At 53.2% G+C, this 22,798-nt stretch overlaps 1 protein-coding gene across 1 annotated transcript in view; it reads left to right on the top strand.

The window, feature by feature from the left end:
• The window catches only part of Ago2 (argonaute RISC catalytic component 2), a 98,913-nt gene that overhangs the window by 52,892 nt on the left and 23,223 nt on the right, over window positions 1–22,798 (top strand). The window contains exons 3-13 of the mRNA XM_076836215.2: window positions 4,320–4,440; window positions 9,602–9,783; window positions 12,217–12,353; window positions 13,274–13,408; window positions 14,138–14,225; window positions 15,543–15,690; window positions 16,382–16,501; window positions 16,637–16,759; window positions 18,496–18,629; window positions 20,436–20,620; window positions 21,895–22,054. Of these exons, the coding sequence (XP_076692330.1) occupies window positions 4,320–4,440; window positions 9,602–9,783; window positions 12,217–12,353; window positions 13,274–13,408; window positions 14,138–14,225; window positions 15,543–15,690; window positions 16,382–16,501; window positions 16,637–16,759; window positions 18,496–18,629; window positions 20,436–20,620; window positions 21,895–22,054 (1,533 nt within the window). The remainder of the gene's footprint in view (window positions 1–4,319; window positions 4,441–9,601; window positions 9,784–12,216; window positions 12,354–13,273; window positions 13,409–14,137; window positions 14,226–15,542; window positions 15,691–16,381; window positions 16,502–16,636; window positions 16,760–18,495; window positions 18,630–20,435; window positions 20,621–21,894; window positions 22,055–22,798) is intronic.

The raw sequence follows: 22,798 nt of genomic DNA, 5'->3' as shown, positions 1-22,798 counted from the left end.
TTTGAGTTAGGTTCTTGCTAAGTTGCTGAGGTTGGCCTCGAACTTGCGATCCTCCTGACTCAGCCTCCCAAGCTGCTGGGATTACAGGTGCCTACCACCACACCCAGCTAAACCACTCTCTTTACTGAGGGTATTTCTAGATCTTTTATCCTGTCTCCCCCTTTTGGCTTCTTGGTTTGCTTTTCAGTTTTCTGGGACAGGGACTTCCGAGACCTAGGATGTTGTCTCAGATCTAGAATGAGAGTAGCAAAGGCTGCTTGTTTCCTGGATTTGGTGCCGTAGCCGTTAGGGTTTTGTGTCTTCAGCGCAGTGCAAAGTGGCCTCCTTTCTAAAGGCTGGTGTCATGAAGGCTCCGTAGCTGGCAGGAGCGGAAGGGGTTGGTGATCACTGTAGGAGTTCTCCTGGGCTGTTCTGCCACTCCTGTGTGTCCACGTGCCCTGAGGTTCGGAAGTACCCTGCCCTTAGAGAGTGCCTGGGCTGCGTGTGTGCCTAGGCAGCCCAGTAGGTCTTATTGCTTCATTAAAGGTAGAAGCTGTAGAGTCTACATCCACTTCACTGCTGACTCTGGGGGACTACCACCCAGGCTCAAAGGCATGACTGCCCCAGGTGTACAGAAACCCTGGCCACACCACTTGTGCTCGGAAGACCCACGTGCCAGCACTGGGCTCCCCCTCCCTCTTGTAGCTAACCAACATCTGTGCTGCTCAGGTGGCAGGTACTATACCCCAGGACACGGCTTCTGTCCCCAGAGGGCATGAGTCTGCCTGGGGCCCAACTGTGCTCATGCCCTCCTGGCAGAGATGGGAAGCAGAGAAGTACGCTAGCTTGACTCTGCCTTGTGCCCTGGGTGCGGCTGCCTAGTGGCCCCACCTTATCTCTGTGCCCATCTCTCTCCTGCCACACGGTAGTATGTGCAAAAACCAAGAAGATGATTCCACCACCACATACGTGGTGTAGGATAGATGTGAAGTCCACCGTCGCAGCTCTCGGCAGCGCCATGAGAAGACACTGCCCTCCCCTCTGTGGGGATGCTAGGGGCGAGCCTGTGACCACTCCTCTCGTTCACCTCTGTATCTAGCAGTGCCACAACCTTGTGACTGAGTGGTACTGCAGTGGGGAGCCTTGTGAGGCCGGTCCCTTGTCTCAGGGTGCCTCACTCGGGCCTGTGGCCTTGCTGAGCCCACAGGGAGGCTGCAGGTGGAGAAGGCAGCAGAGTCGGGCCGGCTGTGGCCACATGTGCAGCCCAGACCCACCTCTGCTGCTCCTGTGAGCCCAGCTATCGAGGTGCAGATCACTTCAGAACCTTCCGGGGGCAGGACATGCAGGAGTGGGGCAGAAATCTAGAAAGACCTCATGTGGTCATCACTGCCAGCCTTATACTGTAGCCTGTCCCTTCCTCCCTGCTGATCTCCAGCTCTGGTTCAGGCCAGGGAAAGAAGCTGGCCGCATGGCAGTGGTGTCTGAAGCCTCCCATTTGTGCTCCGGGACTGCCCACCGACCACCTGTGAGTGTGGATTGATGTCGACTTTAGAAGGCAGTCAGATGTGCACAGTAAATAAGAATGCTGTGTATCCCAGGGCCTGCTGATTGTCCTTCACACATACACGATGTTGACTCTGAATATTTCAATGGCCAAAAAAAGAGAGAACACACCACTGGTTAAATGTCAGTCCGTAGGGAGGTAAAATGAATGGCAGTGTCCAGTGAATGTGAGGTGGGATTCTGGGCCACCACCAACCCAGTGAGGTGGAGCCTCTGGGTACGAAGACCTGGGGACTGCAGTAGTGTCATGGAACGGTGCAGGAAGCCAGTATTTCAAGGCCACATGGCCTCATCAACTATGGTGAGAAGGACAGGTCTCTGAGATATATATTAGGAAAACAGCAAGCTTCAAACCATGTGCTGGATACCATGTGTATAAAAAATAATAGTGCATTTATTTTTATGTGTCTGTGCGTTTGTGAAACAGCAAGGGTGTTTGTGAGGGGGTTTGGTCAGGAGGTGTCTTGGCTTTGGCACTGAGAATGCCTGGACTCCAAGCCTGTGTAATTGGGGACCCGGGAGAAGGACTATTTTGAGGCGGAGTCTTCCTCAGGGATGGCGGCGAGAACAGCGGTGACAGGGAGTTGCTGGCTTTTCCCAGCGCACAGACCCATTCTGCTTTCGGAGTGGTGGCTTCCTGTGGGGTCAGGAGCAGGGACCCGGGCGAGCCCTTGCCCAGGCCACGTCATTGTGCGTTCCCTGCCGTGTTTCTCCTGTCCCCGGGTGTGAAGTGCAGGTGACAGTGTCTGCCGCCTAGCTTCTTGTGGGCTGAGCCAGTGGTTCTGCTCCAGGTCTTGGAGAGAGTGACGCCCGCAGGCTGGATCCCTGTCCTCGCTGTTGTGCCCAGGACTTCCCTGTCAGGTACCGGGTGCACAGGGTGCCCAGAGAAGGTGGACAGGGGGCCTCTTGGTCGTGGCTTTCTGAGTGAGGCCCGGCCCATCCTGCGACTGTGTTTGGGGAGGGGTTTCTCTGCGGAGCCGTGTGGTGCAGTGCAGCCCCTGGCCTTCTGTGGTCCACCTTGATGTCGAGGAAGATCTGGATCCGGGGACTCTGGGAATGGCGACCTGACTGTTCCTCCCAGGTTTCCTGGGGACAGGGCAGGGAGGTAATGCTTCGTGGGTATGGAGCTTTGTCCAGAAAGATGAGAAAGTCTGTGGACGAATGGTCTGGCACTTTATCTCCCCCCACACCCCACCGCACACGGAGGAGGTGGCGGAAGTCGTGAATTGATGTCACCTTTTATTTTACTATAATGTAATTTTATTCATTTAAGTTTTATATTTTAGGTTTTTTGTTTTTTTTTTTTTCATGGTTTGCAAGGGCCTCACACATGTCAGGCAAGTGCAGAATTATACCCCAGCCCCTTGCCATAATTTTATAAAGAAAGAAGAGCTGGGATTCCTAGCAGGTTTTCAGGGCCTGTTCAGCTGGCCAATTTCTGTTGGACTTTACCTGGGACAGTAGTGTCTTTTCTGTACAGAATCGGAGTGCTGAGGCCTGGGGGTAGCTCGTGGGTCTGGGGGCTGTTATCTTGGCAACACAGGTCTGGATAGCACAGGGCTGTCTGGGGCAGCGGCCTGGCTGTCACGGCTGAGCAGCCTCCTGGCTCACCTAGGACATGCCTGCCCTTGCATGCCTGGTGCCTTGCCCAGTACTGGGCTCCGACTCCTGCCCCAGATCACCCCATGGGATGAGTTCAGCTCAGGAGAGAGAGTGTTCGTGAGCGTGGGCTCAAGTCCTTTCTTGAATACTGGGTGCCAGTTGCCCTGGTACAGTTTATTGAGAAGTGCCCTGTTCTCTGTTTTGCTGCTTCTAGATAAGCAAGTTGGCCCTTACTTAGCATGGCATGTTTCTTTGGTATGGTCTGGTCCTGAACTGCCTCATCTGCCTGGGAGAGGTAAGGGCCAAGGCTTGGTGTCAGGACTTCCTTAGACAGCATGTGTAAGCAGCAGGTAGCTAATGAGGTGAAACATGCCCCAGAAGCCCCCGAGATGCCAGGAATATGTGCCAAGCAAAGGCCTCCAGAAATGGAAGCCGGAAGGTGAGGGGCTGCTGTTCTAAGCCTCCAAACCACGGGCAGCCAAGTCCTGGCCATTTGCGGTGTTCTGCACATGTGTGCTCGGTGCAGAGGGCACACAGAGAGCCCTCCGGCCTGCTGCACGCCGAGCAGCAGAGCAACATGGTTGTGTTCATCAGGTTTGTGCTGAGGTGACGCCAGAGGAGCACAGAGTGCCGAGACCTCACTTGCTGGCTACGCAGGTGGGCTGGGTCTTGGCAGGGCCAACTGGGCCATGCCGCTCTGGGCTTTGAGTCAACTTCAAGGTCTTCATTCTTGGTAATGACATGGGACACATTGGTCTGATGATCCCAAGAGCACCAAAGGCCAAGCCAGTCACATGAGACCCACGACTGAACCCCACAGGGGTATCCCCTGTATGCTGCGGAGGCCCTGCACAGTCATGGCAGAGACACCGTGTCTGATCTACAACTTTGGGATGAGAACCCCATCAGTGCCACTCTTTAGGGTGCCCGAGAGTTCTGGAGGTTCCAGAGGTACCTGTTGTCTGCTGTGGGTACGTGTACTTGCACGACCAGATTGAACAGGCATTAGCCACTGCAGGTTCTAGGTGGTGGTTACAGAAGAGAGTGAAAACTCACGTTCCTAAAACGAAGCTCGGCTCTTAGGAGGCTTGTTAAAAGTCAGTGTCGGAAGGGTGCTGTCCGGCTGTGCTGGCTCCTGGATGTTTATTGTCATTGACTTGAATTCTTTGTTTCAGGGAAATAGTGGAACATATGGTCCAGCACTTTAAAACACAGATCTTTGGGGATCGGAAGCCAGTGTTTGATGGAAGGAAGAATCTTTACACAGCTATGCCCCTTCCAATTGGGAGGGATAAGGTAAGGCCATTAATTGGGTAAAGTGCATTGGAATGCAGTGCAGATGGTTTGAAGTTAATTCTTCTTATCACATACTGCATCATTTTACCAGGAGAAAAGGCGGCTAATTGCCTATGTGCTTCATCCTGAGCCCCATGAAAACCACCTTCCATGTGGTACAGTTCACAGTGATCATGGATTAGATACAGAGCACACCACTCCACACAGCACATGTGCACCCCAAATGCAGGCCCCAGACAGCACCAGGCGAGGCCTGTGGATGAGTGTGTCTATGGCTGGGGTGTAGCGTGGCGTGAGTGTGCCAGGCCTTTGTGGGCCTTGGGCTTATCCCCATCATCTCCACGAAAGAAGTGTGCTCACACGGGGTAGTGTATGTTACTGGCAGTAAAACGAAGTGCACGTTCTGCTGTAGCCAGTGATCGAGGGCACTCAGAAGAGGGTATCTGTCAAGTCACACAGGTAGTGACATTAAAATGCCTCCTTTTCTCATGATCTTTATCCTTACTGTGGCTTTGTTTAAAAGTAATAAAATCTCTCCCTGGAAGCTGTCATTTCTTGGCATCAGCTTTTAACAAATGTGCTGCTGCTCTAGGATGATAGTGGGTGTTTGTAAGTTCAGAAGGAGCAGAGACCAGCTAAGGAATAACCCTTACACATACTTTAACAAACACTAGAAAAAGGAGCCACTTACCAGCTGTGGGAATGTGCCAGCTGATCCCTTCTGGGAAGGACATACAGGACCAGCCCCTTCAGCCCCGGGTCCCTGAGGAAGAAAGGACTTGCCATCTCAAACTGCGTTCCTCTACAGAGGTGGAGGTGTTTTGTGCTTTTGCATCTTAATAATGATCTTAAAGCAGGTGAGCTCCGTAGCTGCTCCAGCTTGTCTGCCTCTGCTGCAGGCCCTCTGCGCACAGCGCTATGTGCTGACAGGCGGACTGTGCGTTAGGAGGCTGGAGGCCAGGTGCCATCCACGCCTGGCTCTGGTCTCATGGTGATTCCCAGAGTCACCAGTGGTGTGTGGGCTGTTGTTGCCAGCTCAGGGTGGTGGAAGGCCTGTCCCAGGTTGGAGGGCATCCAGGACTGGATGCAAACGGGCTGAACGTGATCTCCTTTGCAGATCAACATGCTGTGATGTGAGTTATTGATCTTAAAGAGTTTTATGTTTAATTTACATTTATTTTGGTTTAAATTTATATAAGAAAGAAAAATATAAGGAGAGGATTTACAGTTTTGTCTGTACGTATTTAAAATTAGACTCCAGGAGGACACGAGGAGAGCTTACCTTAAGAAGGTGTGGGGAGTCTCTGTTGCTCAAATTCGAAACAAGTCGTTGTGAAAGTCAACCCCAAAGTAGATTTGCCCCTCTTGGTGCTGGGACCCTGGCACAGCCTCCACTGGCAAGACTCAGTGTCCCCTCAACAGCACTAGAGGTCAGATCGTGCTGGAAGGCACACCCAGGAAGGACGGGTCCGCCTGAGATTCCAGTGGCTCTGGAGCTCTGCGTTTCCAGCTCGTCCCCAATGCTGCACCGATCCCTGCGTCTCCTTCTGCATAGCGGGTATGTGAAGCCCTTCATTCCCTGCCAGGACGTGATAGCACTCGACAGGTACTTGGTTGCTGTTACTGCTCTGTCATCCTGGCCCAGGTCCAGAGCATCATTTGGGGTGTCCAGTGCTTGCAGTGGCCTTCATGCACCCAGCTGACACCTCCGGGGCTCATGACCTCCCAGAGACCTGGGTGCAGCCTGCTCCGGTGGGCATGGTCTCCCCTTCTTGCCACACCCCTCCCACTTGTTGGCACGGTTCTGCCACACACCTGTGGGACAGTGAGGTGAAGCCTTTTTGTCAGAGCTAAGAGCCGTCCCCTTTCCTGTGTCCATACTGCTGTGTGGCATGGAGCAGAGTCATCTTCGGGGCTTTTCTTTGTTTTTGCTTTTCATCACCTATAGTAAGGGAAGAATCTCCAGCTGTCCCTCTAATCCCTGTCTGCCCAGAGGCTCAGTGGGGACTTTGGTAGTGCTTGCTTGGGCTCTGCGTGATGTCCAAGCACAACACCTGTTTGAGGTGGCTTCCCTCCAGACCTTTCCTTAATCCCTCCCACTTGTGTATTTACCTGCCTGCTTTTCCTCCCTGTGGAAAGAAGCCAAGAGACTCCTCCTCACCATCCAGGCCTGCACCCTCACTTTCAAAGTAAGAGACAGGCTCGGAAAGTTGTAAGGATCACGCAGAGGTCCTGTGTACCTTGCAGATGCACTGGCTGGGACTCGTTTTCATCCCACATATTTGAAGGGACGGTGATCTGCTTTTCAAGATGATTGTTTGCTGTGCAATCATAGAAGCCCTTTAGACAGTAGCTCCTTGGTTACATTTCAGTAGGATGTTACCTGCAGCTGCACCTCTTTCCCAGCCTGGCTGGTGCAGTGGGTGTGACACCCTCCTTGGGTCCAGGAGGGTCCTGACCATGCCAGCCCACCTCCTAGAGCTGCCTCTCCTTCTCTCCAGGGCACCTCCAGGCCTCAGTGACCTGACAGCTGAGCTCTGTGCCAGAATGCCTGGGAACACAGCTGCTACACTGAGCTCGCTGTCCCCAGGCTCACACGTGTTGTTTTGTGTTCTTCAAAGTGTCATTTTCCTTCCGTTGCTTCTTAGTTGTGTAGTGGCACTAAAGCAGCTCTGATGACCTCTGAGCAGGGTCCGTGGCTCAGTGTTAGGTCTGCTGGGGAGGTTGCTTACCTGGGCCGCAGGTTGGTGCTGCGTGCTGACGTTTTGGTTTTCCATGTTCAGAAGTGACAGTCATGGTGTCCCTACAGCATAGACAGCCTCCTGCAGCCCTGTGCTTACTCCTCACATGCAGAAGGGCCTAACGGAGCCACCTGCCATGATCAGGCCTTAGGGCCACAGGACCGTGCTTCAGTTGGGGCTCTTGGAATGCTGTGTTAATGAGGCCCAAATATTGCTGTGTCATGGGCACAGCCAGTAGCTCAGACACAAATGAGGCCTGCTCTCCAGAAGCTGCCAGGCCACTCTGCCTGGGAGGGGATGAACTGGCCAGCCTCTACCCTAAATGACTGCACGCCTGTCCAGAGGGTGTTGCCAAGCCCAGGGTGGGCATTGCAGCTCTTTTTGTGTGGCCAAGAGGAGATTGGGCTGGAACATATTAAGAATGTAAGTATAGCTAGTTGCAGTGGCTCACGCCAATAATACCAGTGACATGAGACTGAGGCAAGAGGATTGCAAATTCAATGTCATCCTCAGCAGCTTAACAAGACTCTGTTTTCAAATAAAAATAAAAAGGGCTGGGGGTGTAGCTCAGTGGTAGATCACCTAGGGGTGCTCTATACCCTATACTTTGAAAGTATAGGGTCCTCAGTTTTGATCCTAGAGGCTTTTTTAAGAATGACATTAATAAGCATCTGCTAGGTACCACTTCTTTGAGTATTCTTCACATCTGTGGAGATGTGTCTGGTAGAGGTGAGCAGGTTCAAAGTCCCCACTGAGAGACCTGCATGCCGGTTTCCATTCCCACGTGCACTGTTCTCCAGTCACCTCTGTGGTGGAGCCTCATGAAGGTCTCTGCCAGTCCTGCATGGCAGCCTGGTCCCATCACAGCTCCACAAGGTAGGGACAGACCTTCTGCTTCCTGTCCCTGTGGTCCCAGAAGCTCACTCAGCCGCTCTGGATCTCAAGGCCATGGCTGTAACAGGAGAAGACGCCTACTGCATTATCAGTGCTGCATCAGATGACTGACTGCAGCTTTTACCAAAAGTAGAAATAAACCCATGTACCCACCATCCACACTTAGCCCACAGTGCCCTCTCACGTACCTCCCTGTCCCGGTGACTCGGGCTGGTCCACCCTGACTTCTAGTGCATGTGCCCCTCATTGTTTTGCTTAGTCTGGTTTTGAAGTCTGCAGGGAATCGGGTGCAGTGCCCTTGGTGGTTCTTCCTTTCCCCAGTGTTAGAGTTTGAAGACCTCCAGCCTTCAAAGTTTCCACAGTCCCCCCCAGCAGATGGACTTCGGGCACTTTCCAGTTTGGAGTCTCAGGTGCAGCGGAGCTCCAGGTGTGGCCAGGTGTGAGGGCACAGCTGGAGGCCAAGGCCCGAATATAAAGCATGTGCAGAGCAGCAGTGGGCTTTGATCTTTGCCCTTGGGAGGCTCAAGCAAGGAGTGGCAGATGGGACAGGAGGGAAGGCTGTGTAGAGGAGGCTGATGAGCAGCTGGGAGCAGTGTGTTTGGCCTGTGAGTGAGCGAACGCCCAGGACAATCGGATCACACTCGACCAGGACTCCGAGGCTGAACAGGATATGCAGGGTACCTGAGTTGGGAAGGGTGCTACAAGCACATGGGGCAGAGGCAGCAGGTACAGGCATGAGGTGGGCCTGGGGCTGTGTCCATGCATCTGAGTCACATGCCTGAGGGTGCCTGAGGTCCTCGTAGCCCAGGTATCACGTGCTGAGTGGAAAGGCCTCAGTGCAAACCAGCCTGGTTCCAATTCCATCCCTGCCTGTGCATGTTGCTGTGGCCCTGGGCTGTTGTAAAGTCTGAATGTGTTTAAAAAAAGGTGAGCCCTGTCTCCCTTGCTGGGATTTGTGGGCATTTGAGGATGAAATGTAGGCAGTCCCTCAATGTCAGGTGATTACTCCAGAGGTGTTGGGACGTGTCATCAGCAGAGTGAAGCTACTATAGCCAGCCTCTACCCTGCGTGACTCCCTGGGGGCTTTGTGTGTACCACAGTCAGGACATGCTGATGGCCTGGTGGCACTCAAGCCGCAGGTTGTAAGTGGTGGGGCCAAGCGAGCAGGCGATGTCAGGCCTGTCCTCTTGTGTAGCAAGGCAGGGGCGTGAAGGGTGATCCAGAGGCCCTTCCTGAGGGAAGAGTGGCTTTTTGCTAAGTACCAACCCAAGTTCGAGTCTTGGGCCGTTGTTCTTCATGTGGGCCACCTGCCACAAACAGCTGTGTAGACAGGCTTTCACTAAAAGGCAACTCAGCTAGAAATTCAGTTTCTTGATCACATTTGACATGCTCAGGAGCCACGTGTGGCCAGAGGATGGGTAAATAGCTTCAGGGAGTGTCTTGGCCTGGTAGTCTGTGCCTGCCCACTGCCAGCTATCCTGAGTGGCTTTTTAGGAGGGAATGACTGTGCTTCTGACCTTTTGCAGGTAGAGCTGGAGGTCACACTGCCAGGAGAAGGCAAAGATCGAATCTTCAAGGTATCCATCAAGTGGGTGTCCTGTGTGAGCCTGCAGGCCTTACATGACGCACTTTCAGGGCGTCTGCCCAGTGTCCCTTTTGAGACGATCCAGGCGCTGGATGTGGTCATGAGGCATCTGCCATCCATGAGGTAAGGGCGCCAGGGGAACCAAGGGCTGAAGGCATCTGTTTCTCATCCCAGGTGTGCTGGGAAGTGTACAGGGTTCTCGGAGAGTTGGCGGGTGTTCTGTGTGAAGGCAGTAGATGGTGCCGGCGTGGAAAGCATCCCATGTTACAATGAATCACCAGCATTCTCAGCCAAGCACAACAAGGTCACCTCAAGGTCACCTCCCTATCTCTGTGCCCCACATGCGTGGATTTCCACAGACCCCCCTGGAGGATCCTGTGGTGCTCCTGTGCTCGTCTCCCCTGGAGTCACAGTATGGTACTGAGCAGCAGGTCTACCCCACAGAGACCTTCTCCACAGCTTTTCATGACTGTGGACAGCAGAATAGAGGCCTCAGACTTGGGGGGGGGGGTCTGGGGATTGAACCTAGGTACTCTACCATTGAGCCACATCCCCAGGCCTTTTTATTTATTGAGATAGGACCTCACTAAGTTCCCTTGGCTGGCCTTGAACTTGTAATCCTCCTAGCATAGCCTCCCAAGGAGGGATTACAGACATAAGCCACCATACCCAGCTCCAGCCCCCAGACTTCTTGGTTCATTCTGTGGGATTAGCTTTTTACCACAAGTTGCTGGGAATAAGGGCAGGTGAACATTTTAATGACTCCTCATTTGCCCAGTTGCTGGGCAGGGGTTGTGCTAACTTCTGTGGGACCAGCCTGGAGGAGTGAGGCCATCTCACCACATCCAGACCTGGGTCTTCACACCAGTGCCACCCACCCCGCCAAACACACACACATTTGGCACATAGTGGGACCTCAGGAGCTATGTGAATGGCTCTGTGAAAAGCAAAAACTGGAGGTTGGGTTGTGGTTCAGCCGTAGAGCGCTTGCCTGGTGCATGTGGGGCCCTGGGTTTGATCCTCAGCATGACATAAAAATAAATAAATGTATTGTGTCCAACTACAACTAAAATATATATATATATTTAAAAAAAAAAAGAAAAGCAGAAACCTCAAACTGAAACAGCTGCACTCCAAGTGCCCCCAGGGCTGAGCAGGCTTTCACTAAAAGGCAACTCAGCTAGAAATTGAGGAGAGAGTGGAAGGCTCCTTTCCGTCCATGGAGCGGTCTGTGGAGGTAACCATACCCAGGACCAGCTGACACTGCAGGGCCTTGGTATATAATCTGCCACTGTCTGGACTGATAACGCTTCTCTCAGTACGGTGCTTGGCGCTGTGGATCGGGGAGAGGCAGTGTGTGTGTGTGTGTGTGTAGAAGGAAACATCCAGAAGGGCAGTTGTTGAAATGTTGTCTGTATCTTTCATTGAGTGGCAGGAATGACTGTAGTGATCTTGTTTCTGAATTCTTTTGGATGATTTACATTAATTTTATAGCAGGAAGAAATGGTTATTTTCATTTTGGAAAAACAGTAGGAATAGTGGCAGATTTAACACATCTTAGGTGGGAAATGAAAAGGACCACGTGATCTTTAAGACTGTGACCCACAGGCATCTCTGCTAAACCACGCATCCTCCTGCGGGGTCCTGCATGGTGGCACATCCCAGGCAGCCCCTAGGCATGGTTGCTCTGGAGAATGTATCCAGGTGGTCCTGGCTCCGTTCAGCACTCCAGACAGTTGTAACCCCAGGCATGTGGATCTTCCTGTGCTGACCTTACTGTCCCCGGTGCATAAGCTTCAGCCCTGCCTCTGGGTGCCTGGTGCCTAGGAAGCAGTCAGTAAACAGCTGAGCAAAATGGGAAATAAATGCTGGGTTGTGCATCTCTGTGGCATCCTCAGCAACCACACAGCCCGAAGCAACCTCTCCCCAAGGCCTGGGGCTGGCCAGTCCAGCTGCCTCAGCCTGATAGTTGTTGGCACTTGGAAAATGCTCACGTCTGTCTGCCTGCCCCATGTACTTGATACAGCCCTGTTCTAGAGTTGACATGCATAGCTGCTACTCTTAAGATGAGCAGTAAGGGTGATGACCTTGAGGTGGGTGGGAAATACCAGGCAACGCCGGGACTCTGAATGTACCTGGAGACTCTGAGCCACAGCCAGAACCTTCCCAAGTTGCCTCTGTCTTTGTAGACTCACAAAAGAGCACCCTCTAGTTCCAGCCATGCGTCCGTGAGCTGTGGCCACCAGGGTCTCAGGCCATCTGGCAACAGCACTGAGGAGAATGGTCCCCTGGGTCTCCATGCTGTGTAATAGGTTAAACATCTCATGCTGTCCCTACTGCAAGGCCACAAGTCCCCAGGGCTGTTGCCCGCACAGTGTCCCTCGGTCGGCTGTGAACACAGCCTGGAGTACAGTATGGTAAAAGCAACCTTACAGAAGAATAAAACAGAATGATTGGAGTGTGTCTGCCTGCTGGCTGGCATGGAAGGAGGGCGGGTGAGGTCGACCTGCCCCTGCTTGGCTGTGCGCTCATCAGGCGAGGCCTCTGTGGTTGCAGGTACACCCCTGTGGGTCGCTCCTTTTTCACTGCCTCTGAGGGCTGCTCCAATCCTCTTGGTGGGGGCCGAGAAGTGTGGTTTGGCTTCCATCAATCCGTCCGACCTTCTCTTTGGAAAATGATGCTGAATATAGATGGTAAGCAAAGCCCTGGGCCCTAACTGTGGGTGGGTTGGGGAACATGTGGAGGAGCCAAGACCTTGGGGAGGACTCTTGTGGCCAGCTCCAAACATGGCTTATGGCAAAGCACTGGTGTATCTTGACACCTGGCTTGTGTCACCTGTGTGGTATGTAGGTCAGGAGTGGTTCTCAGAGGCATCATAGCCCTGGGATGCTGAGGTGGCCCGAGGAGCTGCCTCTGCCATGGCCCTTGGTGTTACTGAGGTCACCAGGCGTAGGGTTGGCACTGCATGCCTGACTTCTCGCCCTCGTATCTTAGGCTCGCAAGTTGCTGCAAGTTTCAAGTACAGTCGGGGCCAGCCGTGTCTGGCCACCCTTAGCAGGTCTTTCCCAAGTCACAGCCAGAGCTTTCCCAAGTTGCCCCTGTCTTTGTAGACTCACAAAAGAGCACCGTCTGCGCACCAGCCATGCGTGGGCATGGCTGTGCCTTCCTGAGGATGGTTGCCCCTCAGTGTTGGGCCTCCATTTGTTCTCTGCTAACAAGACAAGAGTGAAGTTCAGAAAAAAGAATTCTCGTGTGAGAGTTAGCTACTATGGAAAGCTCTAGAAAGGCCTCAAGATGCTATCTTGCTCAGATACACATTTATTAATGGATGATTATATAAAGGGACTAATACTTCTAGAAATGTCTGCTTCAGCGGTATCTAGAACACCCCAGCTGTTGTGATTGTCAGGCTTTATTTTTTAAGAACTAGTTTTATTGTCACTGACTTCTTCACCGAGGCTCAGCCAACCCCTCGATGTTGAATCCCTGGGTCTTGGTCCCGCCCCTCTCGGGTGGGGACCCTGGGTGGCGGGCTGGCCTGCAGAAGCCTCGGGTTGCCAGGACCCACCTGCAGGGGCACAGACAAGCCTCGGCTCTCCTTTCCTATCCACAGTGTCGGCAACAGCGTTTTACAAGGCACAGCCAGTAATTGAGTTCGTTTGTGAAGTTTTGGATTTTAAAAGTATTGAAGAACAACAAAAACCTCTGACAGATTCCCAAAGGGTAAAGTTTACCAAAGAAATTAAAGGTAATGAGCAACCCATCCCCACCTCCAGGGTACAGGGCTGGGCAGCCCTTCCTGGCCCTCTGGCCTCTGAGTTCTTATTTCTTTGCATGTGGAGGGAGGTGGAAGTGGCAGGAGAAGGCAGCCGTCGGCTCTCCTGGTAGAGATGGTTGGAATCCATTCCACAGAGCCAGAATGGTCATTTTCTAGATAAATGCAGCTGTCTTTGTGGGATGGGGTGGGGTGGGACAGCTGATGGGTCAGTGCTGTCTGAGTCGCAGATGGAGGACTAGAAACACCCTCAGAGTGTCCTCTCCAGACCGTGGGATGCCTTCTGGCCCTCACATTGACAATGCCTTCTCAGCCTGGCATCCACTCTAGGAGGCGTGGGTCCAGGATTCCAGCATTTTCTTGGGGACCCCTGCCCATCAGTGGCAGTGCTGGCTGCACCTGCCATCAAAGGGCCGTCAGCATTGCTGATGTCACATGGTGGCCCCGTGGAGGGCAGAGGAGCCTGCACTCCCTGCACAGTCCACGGGCTCCCCAGGGACGGAGATGCTGTGTCTTGCAGCTTCAAGTTTCCCTGCAGGGAAGTGGACTCCACCTCTGTGTCAGCCTGTGTTCCCCTCCTCGGGGAATCCTGCAGCAGATTTGGAACCTCCGTGTCTGGGTCTATGGACACAGTTCCTGTGAAAACCGACTCTAAAGGGGAGTTCAGCCTGCACGCTCACACTGTCTGTGCTGGTCCCCCAGGTCTAAAGGTGGAGATAACGCACTGTGGGCAGATGAAGAGGAAGTACCGCGTCTGCAACGTGACCAGGCGGCCTGCCAGCCACCAAACGTAAGAATGCTACCCCTTCAAATTCTGGGGCCTTGGTCCTCCTAGGGGGGTCATTTGTTTTGCTTTCGCATGACAGTACCCTACTTGATATGGCTGTTTAGAACCTAGAGTTCACCTGATAAAATAAACTCAAATAGTAAAATTCCACCTGTGAAGGGTAGTGGTGGACAGGGCTCCTTGTCATCCTTCTTGCTGTCACAGGAGAAAGAAGTGGGGCTGGGAATAGTGGGCCGCTGTGGGCACGGTCCTGACCCTCGGGGCCACCAGGCCCAGACTGCCCCATCTGGCTGCCTGGCGTGTGTCTTCTGCTGTCTCCTCACATAGACCACATGCTTCAGTGTCCATGCCTGACTAGGAATGCAGAGCTGTGCCCGCTAAATATGTGGTGTGTTTGCTTTTGTTTTAAGTTGTAGATGGACTCAGTACCTTTATTTATTTGTTTGTTTGTTTTTATGTGGTGTTGAGGATCAAACTCAGTACCTCACGTGTGCTAAGCAAGCACTCCACCACTGAGATACACTCCCAGCCCTGAGTATGTGTTTGTGTGTCAGGGGGATGATGGGTTTGGACCCGGTGCCTACTTGGAGTCTACTGAACCCAGTGAGGCCTTGTCTTGTCTTGTGGTCTTGTATGGAAACCCCTAGCCTGTGGCACAGCACTGGGGGTACTGACATGGAGCAGTAGGGGGAGCTCAGCCGGATCTGGGCCTAATGCCGTCTCTGTCTGGGCAGAGCCTGCAGATTGCCTGGGCATGCTAGATGGAGCAGAGGAGTCAGCACAGAAAAGCTGTGCCTTGTGGCCTTGTCCCCTGGTGGGGCTGCCCTCCCCAATGTGGGGAACATCAGCTGGCTCTCCCATCCTGGTCCCCTGCATCTCCTCCTGCCTCAGCCACACATAGGGCAGTGCACACATGAACAGTGGGGCTTGCTGGGGCCTGAACACAGGAGTGACTCTCAGAGTCACCGTGGTCTTTTGGGAAGCACACAGGCCTTGATTTCTAGATTTGTCTTTGTTTATCATGAATTATTTTTTTTCCTGTATACATGTGGTTAACTTCTGACTGTTGTGTCTTTGTGTGGGGGTGTTCTTTATTTTCCTCCGGTAGAGACAGAATGAGAATTGTGGGCTCTGGAATAGTTGAGGTCAACTAGGAGATAGGGCTTGACTTCTATTCCCAGAAATCCTTGAGCATTTCTTCCCACACATCACCCCAGCAAAGCAAGCACAATGACACAGCCCTGGGTAGCACATGCAGACTCCAGCAGTTGCTCCAGGGATCCCAGGATATTCTTGTCTGAGCCGCCTCTTTGCCCTCAGGTTCCCCCTACAGCAGGAGAGTGGGCAGACCGTGGAATGCACAGTGGCCCAGTACTTCAAGGACAGGCACAAGCTGGTTCTGCGCTACCCCCACCTCCCGTGTTTACAAGTCGGACAGGAGCAGAAACACACCTACCTTCCCTTGGAGGCAAGTGGCTTGGAGGAGAGAGTGCACTGGGCCAGGCCTGGCCATCTCAAGAACAACACGGTCCCAGCTTGGTCATCGTCTGGTGTATGGTACCCTGGGCGAGTTATCGGATGTTGCCGAACCTTGGTTTCCCTTTACGGGAACTGGACTAGCAGCTCTAGTGGGATTGGTGTGTGGGTGAATGAGTTCTAGGGCCTGTGCCCAGCAGGAAGTAAGTCAGTGCTCAATGCCCGTGTCAGGTGTTCAGTTTCCATCCAGAGTAAGGCTGCTTGGAAACTGCTTTCCTTGGGGAAAGATCCACACTGCGCAACAAGCCACGTTAACTCATCCTTGCACGTCAGTCTTCAGATTGCACAGGGCCTTGGCTTCTTTGCTGCCCTAGACCTTTTCTTGTGCAGCTGGTTTCACGTTCACACACTTCACGTTGGTACTGCTGAGGATTTGAGATGTCCTGGGGACTCTCGAGGGGCCCCAGCCCTACGTGCCTCGCAGGCTGGAGTCGGTGCCGTCGTGTGCCTGTGGTGTGCCCGTGGTGCCGTGCTGGGTTTCCTCAGCGTGGGTGCTGTGGTGAGCCAGAAGGCCTGCAGCACCTCTCTTCCAGTGTGGGTGCTTGTCCTCCACTGCTGAGACCCCCTTTGCTTCCTGGCTGCACTTAGCATAGGTGCTGACTCCTTTCCAATCTCTTCTGTAGGTCTGTAACATAGTAGCAGGACAGAGATGTATAAAAAAATTAACCGACAATCAGACCTCAACTATGATCAGAGCGACTGCCCGGTCAGCGCCTGATAGGCAAGAAGAGATCAGCAAATTGGTGAGCATGTGTCCTGAGGTTGGACCTGGGGTGGGCACCAAGGCTAGGAGACCTCCTGTGCGTAGGACAGATGTGGCCACTGGAAAGCACAGAGGCCTGTCTGACTCCAGGCTTTCTCTCCTTTCCCTTTTCAAGATGCGAAGTGCAAGTTTCAACACAGACCCATATGTCCGTGAGTTTGGAATCATGGTGAAAGACGAGATGACTGATGTGACGGGGCGGGTCCTACAGCCACCCTCCATCCTCTACGGAGGCCGGGTAGGTGCACAGGGGCCAGGGACATGTCTGCTGGTGCTGTGGAGCTGCAGTCTCTGAGCCTTGTGTGGCTGTCCACGAGGAGAAGAGACCTGAGGACCCGACCTCCCTGGGGCCTTGGGGGAGGTCTCAGAATGATCCGTGATGCCTTCAGAATCCCGCGTCACTCCTCCCGTCATCAGTGCTCTCTGGTGCTGAACTCTTCTCCAGAGGCTTATCCTGTTTCCTGTTCTTTAGCTTTTGCTTCATGGGTATTTGGTGGCCAGCCTGGCACCTTAGGTGTTTGTTTTGTGTGTGTGTGTGTGTGTGTGTGTGTGTGTGTGTGTGTGTATTTTTTTCTTTTTTCCTGTTACTAGGGAGTGAATCCAGGGCCTTTTATATACGCCAGGCATCACACTACCACTGAGCCACACCTGCAGCCCTTTTCTGTTTGATTTCATTTTGAGACGGGCTCATAAGTTGCCCAAGCTGGTCTCTAACTTGTGGACCTCTTCTTTCAGCCCCTCAAGTTGCTGGACTTACAGGCCTGGCCACCATGCACTTGATTTTTGCAAGTTTAACCTGGATTTTTTGTTGTTGTGTGTGTGTGTCTATAGTCAGTGTGTGTGCCACGATATCTTGACCACTGAGCATGATAGGGCTCATAAGAAGAGTCTCCTCATTTCCTCTGGGGTGCACAACATGGAGCACTCTCTGGACAGGGACCGGGTGATGGCCCTGGGGGCAATACCTAGGCCTTTGGGCCTGAGCATCCAGAGGTACCTACTCCACAGCGGCGGATCTTGGGGGAGGAGTCTACCTGTCTTTGTTCCCTTTTTACGTACTAAAACTTTAAGCTGTAGTCTTTGAGATCTGTAACAGGACTTTGTTTTTGCTGCTGGTGCAGGCTAGGATGTGAATCCAGAGTTGCCCTCCGGGAAAACATGATGTCATCTTTCTCATTTGTAAAACCACCCAGGGGTTATTATATATTTTTTCATGCCTTTTTGTTCATATCAAGTACACTCTGTGCCCTGCCTCTTGTCAGTGTCCTGTTCACTCTCCCAGCTCACAGAGGGCTCACAGGTCATCTGTGTTATGAGACGAGATTCTGATTCTTGGTGACGGTTGTGTGGTATTCCACTGCTGAACACGGGCCACAGGATGCTCCCTGTCCTGAAAGGACTTCTGAGCAGGCCTCCTGCTGTGAGCCTGGACACTGTATAAACAGCACCTGTCTCCCTCCAGGGTGGTCCCAGGGCCGGCCAGGTGGTGGAGTGAAGACTTCAAGCCCAGACCTTAGACGTGTTTGCCTCTCTGGCACCCTCATTGATAGCAGAGGAGGTGACATCAGGGCACATTTCATATAGCAGGAAGCCTTGCTGTGTCCTCACAAGACACTTGTGTCCCACCAGGCTATTTAGGAGGCTGGATGGAGATTTGGGCCCTTCCTTATCTCCTGGCTTAGCTTCCGTACACCCCCACACCCATCCATTCTTCCTACAACTCTCCATGCACACCCCACCCTGCCTCCGTCTCCCCTCCACCTGCCACATATCCACCTGTTAGTCATCCAGCTCCTCCCCAAACACCCGCCATCTGTGGTCCACCCATTCTGCAGATAGGTGCAGGTTGCCTGTGACACTTCAGGCGAGAGACAGGAGACAAAAGACAGGTTAAAGTTTTTGCCCTCAAGTCATTTTTGATCAGGGGAATGTGTTCGCCATTGTTTCTCACTCTACACTTCTTGATGCTTGCAGAACAAAGCAATCGCCACCCCTGTCCAGGGTGTCTGGGACATGAGGAACAAGCAGTTCCACACAGGCATCGAGATCAAGGTGTGGGCCATTGCCTGCTTCGCCCCCCAGCGCCAGTGCACGGAAGTCCATCTTAAGTAAGCTTGAAAACCAGACATGCCTGGCAGTGGTTCTGGGGTGGGGGGTGGTAATCAAGTGACTTCTTGGAAGATCAACTCTGATCGGGCGGCAGGGTGTCTACTAGGGTCCCGATGTCAGGGCTTGTCAGCCTTTCCCTATCAGAACACATGGTGGGGCAGCCAGATCAGGAGCTGCGGCCCTCTTGGTGTGCATCTTACCCACAGGACCACTGTGAACATGGGCACAAGCAGGTAGTACAGATTACAGACAATACCTGCCAAGTGAGTTTAAAATGTAGACAGAGCAGGCACAGTGACGTACCTGTGATCCCTATAACCCGGGAGACTAAGGTAGGAGCACTGCAAGTTTGAGGCCAGCCTTGGCAACTCAGCAAGACCTTGTCTCAAAAAAATATTAAAATGGGCTGGCGATTGGCTCAAGACCAAGCCTGGTGTAGTGGCAATACCTGTAGTCCAGCTGCTCGGGAGACTGAGCCTCGAAATCAGCCTGGGCAACCTAGCAAATGCCAGTCTCACAAAACAAAATAAGTAAATTAATAAATTAGAAACAAAAGAGGAGGTTGGATCCATGAACTAAATTTTTAAAAACTACTTTGATACATCTATAAACTGAGAAAAGAAGACGGGGCTGATGGTAAAATAAGGAGGTGGCAAGGCTGGGAGTGTCTTCTTCCTCCCTGCTCAAGAGGCGAGAGAGGAGCAAGAGCGTTAGGTCGTTTGCTGTGTGCTGTGCAGGACCACTCAGCAGAGGGGCACTGGGAGGGACCAGTCCTGACCTGGTGTCAGGAAACACAGTTTTGTGGTTCGTGCTGTTGTGCTTCTCCCCGTCTGCGGGGTAGAAGGGGGAAATCCCAAAGCCCATGAGTATAGCTGACAACTTGACCAGACCAGCCAGGGGCCTTCTGAAAGCTCAAGGCAACCACCCAGGGCCAGAGTCCATCACCTCCTGGAGGCTGCACTGCTGGCAGGATGGGCTGGAATCACAGAGGACTCTGGGGACAGGTGAGAGCCTGGGTGCCACCTGTCCATGGTCCTCCATCCCTTCCTCTGGCTTTCACCTGGAGCTCTGGAGTGCTGAGGCATGGTCACCTGTAGATAAGAGTGCAGGGGCAGGACGTGTGGGGAACTGGACACTGACATGCTATGCTGGAGCACACTGTCCTCCGCCTGATGGTAGAAGATGACGCAGGGTTCATCCCTAAGCTCCACAAAGAAGCAGTAGATCCCTGTTCCACCAGCTGAGCTTCCAGGCTCGTTGGCTGTGGCTGTGGGTGGTGCTGTGGCTTGTTCTCTTTCCTGTTATGGTTGTGTCAAGTCCAGCCCGTGTCCCCAGGAATAACAGGCTAATCTAGGATGACGGCACACAGGTCGTCTTCTGTACTCTCTCTGCCTTCATTCCGGTGGGGGAACTAAGCTCTTACCTGACACAGGGACTGCTGTGGCCTGCAGCGGAGCAGCAGCAGCTTGGCACCGTCCTGTGAAAGGACACCTCTGCACCCTGGGAGTGTCGAGAGGCGACATGAGTACAAGTTGGAGTCTCTGCTTGGTCTTGGCCCTGCCTCCTGAGTCCCTTTCTGGTAGCCCCCTGGATGGTTGCATGTCAGCTCTTTCATGGGCTGATGTTTCAGCACACACTGCTTTGAATTCTGGCCCTGTCTGAGACTTAATTTAAAAACTTAACTCTGACCTCTTAAATGTACTTTTGGCTTCATGAACCTTGTGCTCTTTATTCAGGACCTCTGGTTGGTATAAATTCTTTTGCCACTAGCTGTGTGTCTTAATGAAATGGACCTTCTTCCCCAGGTCCTTCACAGAGCAACTTCGAAAGATCTCGAGAGATGCTGGAATGCCCATCCAGGGCCAGCCGTGCTTCTGCAAATATGCCCAGGGGGCGGACAGTGTGGAGCCCATGTTCCGGCACCTGAAGAATACATACGCTGGCCTGCAGCTGGTGGTGGTCATCCTGCCTGGCAAGACCCCAGTCTATGGTGGGTATCTGGTGACTGTTGGATTCAGGGGCCATGGTGGCCTTTGTAGGAGTAGGTTGTAACCTGAGTACCCTTGTGTTTTGCCACACTGGGGAGCATTGGCCTCTAGTTTATTCGTGACTCTGAGGAAGAAGGTTGCTCCTGGCCACTGCACTCCAGCAGCCAGGGCCAGCCTCAGTACTCCATCTGAGGCCACAGGACTAGGGAGCCAGCACCTCCAGACAGTCGATAACTGGGCCAGAGGGTAGTTGTGTACACCATGCCACATGAGTGCTGGCAGATAAGTGGGGTTCCCTAGCTCTGCAGTGTCTCCCAGGAAGCCTCCAACAGCTCCTGTGTCCGCCATAGCCTAGCTTTGTCACCTCTAAACCACTTCAGAGTCATTTATGCCAAAGAACAGTTGCACATTCTTCTAGCCATGGTATCCTGAGCCTTGTGGTGCCCCAGCCGCTGGAGAATACAAAGAAGTCAGATACAGCCCTGTGTCCAGAAGCCAGGGCATGCGGACAGAAGCAAGAGAGCATAAGGACAGCCTGGGTAGAGCTTCTGGCAGCAGGGCGGAACCCAGAAGGGCCCAGGGAAGCACTGGGGCTTGGTGGGTGTCCCCAGCAAGGCTCCCTGTCTAGTCGGAGTCCAGTTACAGACAAGTGAAAGCCATGCTTCTCCCCTCCAAGTTCAACTTCCAGAAAAGCAGTAACAAGAAAGCTGTGGTGCTGCCCTGAGCGTCCTCTTTCCTCAGAGCTGCCACAGGAGCACCTTCTGGGGGAAGCGTCCAGGGTGGAGGCCTGTGGGCCTGGAGAGCTCTGATGTCAGATCTGCGTTTGCCAAGGGTTCCCAGGTGTGAGTGTTTTTATATCTAAGCACTCAAGCCTGTGCCATAAGAAGATGTCATCCTGCTGAGCAGTGCCTCGTCTTCCTGCCCTTGGCCCTGGGTAACTCATTTAAGTCCTCTTGGTTCACAGACTGGAAGGATGAGATATGCCCATGCAGCTTCACATTCCCAATGAGGGTGAGCCTGGCACAGGTGCACGGCAGTGCTGAAGAGCACGTGGCCAGAACCTCGGCCCCTCCACCTGCCAGAGATCCTGTCACATAGGTGACCGCAGTCACTCATGACCAAAAATGTCCAGAGGAGTCCTGTGGTTGGACACTGCACCAGCGCAGTTCAGGTCGGGGCTGAAGGGCTGGAGAGCTAGAGACAGCTGCTGCCCTCAGGCCAACAGAGGAAGGGGCACTGGTGGAATCTGAGATGTGTGCACCTTTGTGTCTCACAGCTGAGGTCAAGCGCGTGGGCGACACCGTGCTTGGGATGGCCACACAGTGCGTGCAGATGAAAAACGTGCAGAGAACCACACCACAGACCCTGTCCAACCTCTGCCTGAAGATCAATGTCAAGCTGGGGGGCGTCAACAACATCCTGCTGCCCCAGGGCAGGTGAGCCAGCCCTTCTGCCTGTGTGCTGGGTGCGTGGATGGTTTTCAATGGGACAGTGCATGGTGTGCAGAGGTGCCTGGTGAGAGCTGTCCTGGACAGTGCTGAGGACAGGGGGCAAGTGCAGGGCCAGAGTGGGCACCCCTCCCTGTGCTAGGAGCTGTGCAGGTGAGTGAGGCTCAGCAGGGGCACACTTGGAATGGCTGGGAGAGGGGTGCCCTGTTCACCTGCAGGACCCTGGAGCAGCGGGATGTTCTAGAGTCTGCATGGGAGTTCCTACCAGAGGCTCCCTACCAGGGAAGGATGGCACTTGATGCTGTGATTGGAGCACTTCGGTCTGAAAAGTGTCACACAGGAACCACTGTTGCTGGATCCCAGGCCAGCCCAGGAAGTGTGGCTGAGCACCAGCTGCCTGTATGTCCCTGAGCTGGGGGCGGGTGTGATGCAGCTATGCCTTCCTCGAGTGCCCCTCCTCAGAAACCAGGGCCTCCAGCACACATGAAAGGGGTAGTTATGATGACAGATGTTGAGATCTTACCATTAAAGTCCCAGGGCCTTGTCTTAGCATAGGAATGACAGAAGAATGGCGAAGACAGTGAAGTAGTTCAATGAACCTGACTGTCCTAGTGTAAAAGAGATGATGGTGAAAAGTGGAGGCAGACCTTGATGAGCACTGCCCTGGGGTTAGGTTAGTGTCTCCTTCCATTTTGTGTTGTTAGAAGGAAATACCTGAGGCTGCGAAGTTTA

This window comes from Callospermophilus lateralis, chromosome 16 (assembly GCF_048772815.1).
Source record: "Callospermophilus lateralis isolate mCalLat2 chromosome 16, mCalLat2.hap1, whole genome shotgun sequence".
Classification (NCBI taxonomy): Eukaryota; Metazoa; Chordata; class Mammalia; order Rodentia; family Sciuridae; genus Callospermophilus; species Callospermophilus lateralis.
Note: the sequence above shows the minus strand (reverse complement) of the source record. Positions and strands in the feature narration are given on the sequence as shown.